Source organism: Myotis lucifugus, unplaced genomic scaffold, assembly GCF_000147115.1.
Source record: "Myotis lucifugus unplaced genomic scaffold, Myoluc2.0 scaffold_601, whole genome shotgun sequence".
NCBI classification, from domain to species: Eukaryota; Metazoa; Chordata; class Mammalia; order Chiroptera; family Vespertilionidae; genus Myotis; species Myotis lucifugus.
Window position 1 is genome coordinate 66,565 of NW_005871649.1, and position 8,200 is coordinate 74,764.

An 8,200-nucleotide genomic window follows, 5' to 3' on the forward strand; every position below is an offset into this window, starting at 1 on the left:
TAACGAAAAACATGTTTTTTATTGATTTCAGACAGGAAGGGGGAGGAGGGAGAGAGAGAGAGACAGACACGTCAATGATGAGAGAGAATCATGGATCGGGTGCCTCCTGCACGCCCCACACTGGGGATCGAGCCCACAACCCGGGCATGTGCCCTGACCGGGAATCGAACCGTGACCTCCTGGTTCCTAGGTCGATGCTCAACCGCTGAGCCACGCCGGCCGGGCTCTGCTCATATTTTCACCATTCATTCGATTCACAATGCCACTGGCCTGGGGAACCTCGAGTCCTCATTTAGTTAATTCTCCTACTCACCAAAGGCCTGAAGCAGGTCTCCGATTTAGTGTTAATTCACTTGTACACTGAGCTGGTCCGGAGCCTTATCCTTTCCACCCTGGACCGCAGCCCATAGGAATGTTGACACTCTGCTTTCTTCCTATCTGGTCTGAGGCTCTCCCCATGCACGGCCAGTCAAATTCCTTGAACTTGCTTTGACAAGGTCATCTTCTGCTCAGAAACAGTGTGTCTCTTTCTCTGACTGATTTATAGAAAAATAACCCAAATTCTTTAGCCTAGATTTCAAGGCCTGCTGGCTGCAGTATGGACACTTGCTGGTTCCATATTCCTGTTGTTCCCAGCGAGCAGTGTACAGAAAGTGTGCAATGGGTGGTTTTTGTGGACTGCTCTCCACGTTTGAACTCTGACACATGCCCCTTCAGCAACGAAATTTCTGTCTTGTTCATATTTCAAAATTTACCTCCAACCTAACATTTTCTGCAGATTCTTCATCATCTCTCCTGTATACTAGTATGAGTGCCAAAAGTGAAGAATTCTTGAAATGAATATATATAGACAAATGTTTACATATATTTGTGTTTTTCTTTTTTTCTTTTTCTAGGGTCAGACATTGTTCAGTGGTTAATAAAGAACTTAACTATAGAAGATCCAGGTAAATAAATCATTTTCCCGTTGATTATTTTTGTGGTTTTTAAGAAATATGTTTCTACTCTGACAAGCAAACAAACCTGAAAAAGTTATAATTACACTTAGCTACGATGGTAGCATTTATGCAGATTTAGTGGTAGTCAACATATATTCATCTAAAATGTATTTGGTCTGTGTTGACCATTTTTTACATAGTTGATATTCCATTTTATAAAACTTGATTTGGGTGGCGATTGTGTGCCTGTTCATGTGCTATTGAGCATGGAATTTATAGCAAATGATCAGGAGGTAATGAGATTTCTCTTCGTAAAACACCTAAAAGTAAATCTCATTAATTTATAATTGCCTTAGCTCCATTTTTGCATGAGGTCTGAGAATGTTGTTAGTTTCCATCATGTCCACGTGATTCTTTTTAATGCTCTTATTTAAATCGCGGATCCCTTCCCTGTGGTGGACAGTGTGTCTACTCTGCAGTTCTAATCTGATTTGCAGGGCACGGGAACAGCTCTGCTTCGCCGGGGACAAATTCCTACGTATGTGAGGAATCCTTAATGCCTTTTAAATAGTATTTTGTAGGAGCCTGCACAGGTGGTAAACAGCTCACATCGCTGAAATGAAAATAAGATGTATTTGTTTACAAAAGATGCTGAGAAAACAAACAAAAAACAACAAAATATTGGGATTATAGTGACTGAGATGGTTGTGGCAGAGAAAGATGGAAATACACTAACTACTCAACCCATCTTCCCCTTGATTAGAACAGAATTCTGCTTGGCTTTGCTCCTACCTCTTATTCCACCTTAGAACGCTCTGGAAATAACAGCACATGGAGATGCAGACATTTTATTTTTCTTCATTTTTGAGCTGACTTTATAAAAGCCATGTTATCATAAAGTGTAGCTCTCATTCTAAACGCCTATATGCATCCCCTGTTCCTTTGGTACATGAGCTTTGAAAATACTGTACTTATCCTAGCAGGTTAAGTGGAATTAAAACAATTAAGTCAAGATGAAGCGGCCCTTGCCAGCATCATATTATGACTAGGTGAAAAGAGGTGATAATTATTGGGAAAGGAAGCCACAGTCTTACCAAGATTACACCGTGGCCTCCGTTTAGTAGCATGCCTGACTTTATTATAAACTGTGGCACCAGCCGTAGCCGGTTTGGCTCAGTGGGTAGAGCGTCAGCCTGTGGACTGAAGGGTCCCAGGTTTGATTCCAGCCAGAGGCACATGCCTGAGTTGTGGGCTCGATCCCCAGTAGGGGGCATGCAGGAGGCAGCCAATCAGTGATTCTCTGTCATCGTTGATGTTTCTATTTCTCCCTCTCCTTTCCTCTCTGAAATTAATAAAAATATATTTTAAAAAATAGAAATAAAATATAGCACCAGACGGAGGACCCCAGCACACACACATACATACACACACACACACAACCAAAACCAAACTAAACAGGCACAATCACTGATAACCAGGAGCCTGATTTTCAAGGAATATTATTGCTCAAAGAATGAAGATGATTCAAAAGCATATTTTTTTGTAAGTTAAGATTGAAAGTGTACCTCAGTGACAGTATGAGAAGCAGGGAAAATATACAGATACAATAAGCGAGTAAGAGACAATTATTGCTTATAATTTATCCATGAGATATCATTATAGCTATAATGAGTATAAAACTGATTTTATTTGCTTGTTTGGCGGTTTAAGGATGCTTTAGAGCTCCATTTGAAGATGCATAAAAAGACAGTCAGTCATGTCTGGGGGGCATACTATCCTTTAGTCATACTTATGACAGGCTGCAAAATTAATTTTTATCTGGTTGTTTTACTTTTTAATGAGCTAATTTACCCTCTACTGAGCGAAGAGTTCTATGCTAGATTTTTAAGAAAAGCAAGACGCACTGATGATTGTTCTGAAGATAGAACAGACTTTGCCCATAGAAAATGAATCAGTCTGGCAGCCTGGTTCTCATGAAATGGGGCCAAGAACATAGGTGACATTCTGAAAGTTCCTTTCATGGTTGCATGGGTGAAACGAATCATACCATTTGGAACTGTTCCTAAAGAGAGATTAAACCATTATTAGAAGGCCAGGTCTAATTGGAACCCCGTAAATTCTCTGAAAATATTTAAAAATAAGAGAGGAGCCGGGCCAGCATGGCTCAGTGGTTGAGCATCGACCTATGAACCAGAAGGTCATGGTTTGATTCCTGGTCAGAGCACGTGCCCAGGTTGCAGGCTCGATCCCCAGTAGGGGGCGCACAGGAGGCAGCCGATCCATGATTCTCTCTCATCACTGATGTTTCTATCTCTTTCTCTTTCCCTCTCCCTTCCTCTCTGAATCTATAAAAATATTTTTTTTAAAGAAAGAAAGAAGCCCTAACTGGTTTGGCTCAGTGGATAGAGCACTGGCCTGCAGACTGAAGGGTCCCAGGTTCGATTCCGGTCAAGGGCATGTACCTTGGTTGCGGGCACATCCCCAGTAGGGGGTGTGCAGGAGGCAGCTGGTCGATGTTTCTCTCTCATCCATGTTTCTAACTCTCTATCCCTCTCCCTTCCTCTCTGTAAAAAATCAATAAAATATATTTTTTAAAAAAAGAAAGAAAGAGACTAGTGGGACTTTATTGTGGGCTTTGCTCTGGGAAAAATCCTTCCTAGGTTCCCATGACCCTCATGGCACAGAAAGGGTTTCGCTGTCGAAGAGAAGATGAAACCTCCCAGGGTTACTCACCCATAGGTTCCAGATCATTCGTTTTTCTCTGAGTAAAGGCCACGATGGATGCTAATCAGCTGCAGGGAAATGCTCTCAATGTTCTGCAACAGCCCAAGAAAGTTGCTTTTATTCTGGGGGAAAAAAGCGTTTATGAGCAAATAGAAGCTCCTGTTGGAGACAAACCGTGATATATCGGTTGAAATAAGCTCACGCTGGAACCCGGCCAAGCACAGCCAGGACATAGCCAGAGTCTCAGAAAAAGATAAATTCATCGGCTGGAAATGTATCTCGGGGCCTAAAATAATAGCATATTAAGTGAAATAACACCTGTAGGTGATGCTTTTTCCTTTCTGGGAGAGTTCCAAACATTTTCAAGCCATTAACAGGCATCCGGACTCCCTGCCGATTACCCTCTCTGGTTGAACAGGATTCAAGGGCAGGGCTCTGGCTTCCAGCTTAGAAAAGTAGCAGGTGCAGACACTTATTTTCTGAAAGTTCAGGCAAACTGAGTAGGTCAGCTTTTTGGGAATACTGTTGGCAAATAGTAGGAGATAAGACCAGCGGTTCTCAACCTGTGGGTCGCGACCCCTTTAGCGGTCGAACGACCCTTTCACAGGGGTCGCCTCAGACCATCCTGCAGATCAGATATTTCCATGACGATTCATCACAGTAGCAACATGACAGTGATGAAGTAGCCACGAAAATAATGTTATGGTTGGGTCACACCATGAGGAACTGTATTTAAAGGGCCAGAAGGTTGAGAACCACTGGGTAAGACAAAGATGGTGGAGGTTTGGGTCACACCACACCCTGCCTCGCTCTTCTGAGCTATTTCGACTCAGCCAGGTGTGCGACGGAAGGAGAATATCTTGTCCTTCCACAGTAGGTACATTCACCTGGCCTTGCATTTTTATAAACATGCACCCACTGTATTATTCATTGCTTCCCAGCTCTCCACCGTGCCCCCAAATTTGATAAATATGCCTAATTTGCCAGCAGATGTGCAAGGGCAGCCGAATAAATTTTTGGTCACTGAGGCAGTACCATCAACAGGAATAAACCATCGAAAACATGAGAGACTTTTTAATCCGTTAACCTCACTTGCTTTTTTAAAAAAAAAAAATTTTTTTCTGGATTTCACATTTCTGGAACTACTATGAGAATCCTTGAGTTAAAGAACCACCTTAGCTGCTACTTGTCTAAGAAACAGAAACAAATCTATAAATAAATTGCGTATAAATATACACAAACATAAAGGAATCTCACTCTTTTGTATTTTCTGTATACATATGCACTTGTTAGAATAAAAAATTTATTCTGCACAGTTTCATATTGCCCAGACGTCAAGTTAGCAAACTTATGTCATCCCTGCACAAATACAGCGATATCTCTCCTAATCAAATTGGATTAATTCTTTGTTGGAAGCAGTTGTTGGCTGCTGTAGACCGAGTATGACAGTTAACAGTATTATGTTCTGTTTTCCAGCCTGTTGGGAAAATACAATGTTTTCATTGTCAAATAAGCCTCATCCTCGTCCATGTCTAGAATACTGTGTAAATAAAATACTGTATATAGTAAAAGCTAGAGCAGTTTGAACACTCACAGGACGGTAGGCTCAGTTAGTGCAGCATAAGTGGTTTAACATTCCCTGCTAAAATCACCGTTAGTGATCCATTAGAACGATCACTGATAGTGTTTGATATTTATGATATAAGCCAGGGGGTGATGCAAGTGGGAGCACTTTTAAAAGTTTAAAGTGCTGCCCAGCTGGCGTGGCTCAGTGGTTGAGCATCAACCTAGGAACCAGGAGGTCACAGTTCGATTCCCGGTCAGGGCACATGACCCAGTTGCGGGCTTAATCCCTAGTAGGGGAGGGCGTGCAGGAGGCAGCTGATCAATGGTTCTCTCTCATCATTGATGTTTCTCTCTCGCTCCCCCTTCCTCTCTGAAATCAGTAAAAAGATATTTAAAAAAACAAAGAAATAAATAAAAGTCTAAAGTGCTATATACATGCAAATAGAATTGTTTGTGGGTGTGTGGATCCACATGAACATATAGCAAAACACGCCCCATCTATAAAATGAAGGAGTCAGAGTCTGAGATTTCGGAATCCTCTCTGCGTTTCAGTATTCCATACCTCTGTGTTGTGTTCTTGTCTTCACGGGGTGGGGCTCACCCCTGCACGGTCACTGCCAGCAACCAGATCTGTCCTCCTTCCTCCTGGGAATGAGCTGAACGAAGACGAAAAGGTACAAAGCGAGGTTTTCTGGGTGCGAGACTGTGCTCACAGGAAACATGACGAAGTGTCTCTCTCACATCGATGTTTCTCTCTCTGTCTCCCCCCCCCCCTTCCACTCTCTCTGAAAATCAGTGGAAAAATGACCATGGGGGAGGATTAACAACAACAACAACAAAAGGAACCATGACAGAGCCCTACACTTCTGTACATCAGTCATTTAAACAGGTTTTCACGCCTTTTTGTTTGTTTCCGTGCAACAGTGGAGGCCCTCCATTTGGGAACGTTGATGGCTGCCCACGGCTACTTCTTCCCAATCTCAGATCACGTCCTCACCCTCAAGGATGATGGCACCTTCTACCGGTTCCAAGTAAGTTTAAGGAAGATATTCTTTGACAGTAAAACAGACATCATATTTTGTTTGTTAATTGTTTTGACAGGAAATTTGAAAATTATAACTTATTTAACGTAGGCTAGTTAGTAACAGTCTGTTAAATTTAAGACATAAGAATATTAAACTGAAGAAAGAGGGCTTGAGCTTAGTTTAGATCAGTGGTTCTCAGCCTTCTGGCCCTTTAAGTACAGTTCCTCATGTGGTGACCCAACCATAACATTATTTTCGTGGCTACTTCATCACTGTCATGTTGCTACTATGATGAATCGTCATGGAAATATCTGATATGCAGGATGGTCTTAGGCGACCCCTGTGAAAGGGTCGTTCGACCGCCAAAGGGGTCTCGACCCACAGGTTGAGAACCGCTGGTTTAGATGATTTGTGAAAGCTAAATTCTATGGTGACTAAAGTTATATTTGATATCAAAGGCTTGAGAGATATCCAGAGAGGAACATGATGGGATTCAGGAAGATAGGAGAGTTCTTTATCCGTGAGTTACACTTTAGCTTATAAATTTATGATACTCTGGCCCCCACCTGTGATACAGAATGATCTCCAGTCCAAGCAAACTTTCATGGAATGGTTGTAGTGCCAGGGTATAATTTAGCTAATTATTCGACCCTCTACATATGGGTGCCCCCGACCAGGAATTTGACCAGGGGGTGGGTCTGGCCTGCCAACCACCTGTGACCCCTCCCCCCGCCAGCCCCGCCCCCAATCGGCCCCACCCCCACCCGGATTGGGGGCAGGGCCGGCCGGACTCCACCCATGCACGAATTCGTGCACCGGGCCTCTAGTATTAAATATTAAATGGTAACAATTTTAATGGCCATCCACATTTGAAATAGGATCTAAGTATTTGTAAATCTAATAATCATAGAATCTTAAAACCCAGATTTTAAAAGACAAAAACGACAGAAAAGCCAGGAAAAACTGAATCCCTACTATGGTATCTACCAAGACATTGGTCAGTCCAGGTGTTCACTTCCATGTTAGGGGCTGGCTTCAGGAAGCAGAAGGTTCTGTATTACATTGAACTGAAATTCAGCTCCGTGGAAGGATTTTAAAAATCAAGAATTAAAATGGAAAACTTGTAATATCATGTTTACAATTGTTCCACTGAATGATTGAGATTCTAGCCATCATTACAAATCTGAAAAAAGCTTCAGGGCATGAGTTTGAGGCAAACAGAACCCTTCATTTCATTGGCATGCAACAATATGTAAATCTGTCTCAATTTTTAGTACATTTTTAATCATGTCATTTTGTATTAATGTAAACTTGCAGTTGTCTAATTTTCATCTCGTCGCTAATTGGAATTGAGATCTGACATGATTTTCCCGGCCTCTTTTATGACTGTCACTACATTAAAAATGTGCCAAAGATTATTGAGAAATGGCTGGACAGTTTTGGATCGGTTTTATCATAGCTAAAGAAGCCAACACTCACACATGAAAATGCCCTAACGTCTATGCAGACTGTAAAAGCATATTTTTTAAATTCTAGCAAACTACAAGGGTTTGCTAGTTATTCAATTGCCTTTTACTATAAATAAAAAAAATTTTCCTAGGAAAAAATCTTACAATATTAGTGAAGAAGGCTGCTTTTATGACATTGCCACATAATATTAGAGAATAGAATAGTTTCATTTTTATATTCAGGAAGTTTTTAATGATAAAAGAATAAAGAAAAATTGGAAGAAGGCAGCAAGAAGACTTGTGGTTTGCAAAAAATAAAAGAATATATCTGGCCGATCTAGCTAGAATAGGTGCTTTAAAAGTTGAATAGGTATTGTGTACGTACACACACACACACACACACACACACACACACACCTCCCCAAATAAAGAAACAACCGGGAAGGGAATAATGAACTCTAAGAGAAGTGACTCAAAACCCACATGAAAGCAAGATTTT

General features: G+C 41.5%; 1 protein-coding gene across 2 annotated transcripts in view; it reads left to right on the top strand.

The window, feature by feature from the left end:
* RGS7 (regulator of G protein signaling 7) overlaps positions 1-8,200 on the top strand; it is a 61,243-nt gene that overhangs the window by 18,110 nt on the left and 34,933 nt on the right. For both annotated transcript variants that reach the window (XM_014447013.2, XM_006104739.3), the window contains exons 2-3: positions 897-947; positions 6,153-6,259. In XM_014447013.2, the coding sequence (XP_014302499.1) occupies positions 897-947; positions 6,153-6,259 (158 nt within the window). The remainder of the gene's footprint in view (positions 1-896; positions 948-6,152; positions 6,260-8,200) is intronic.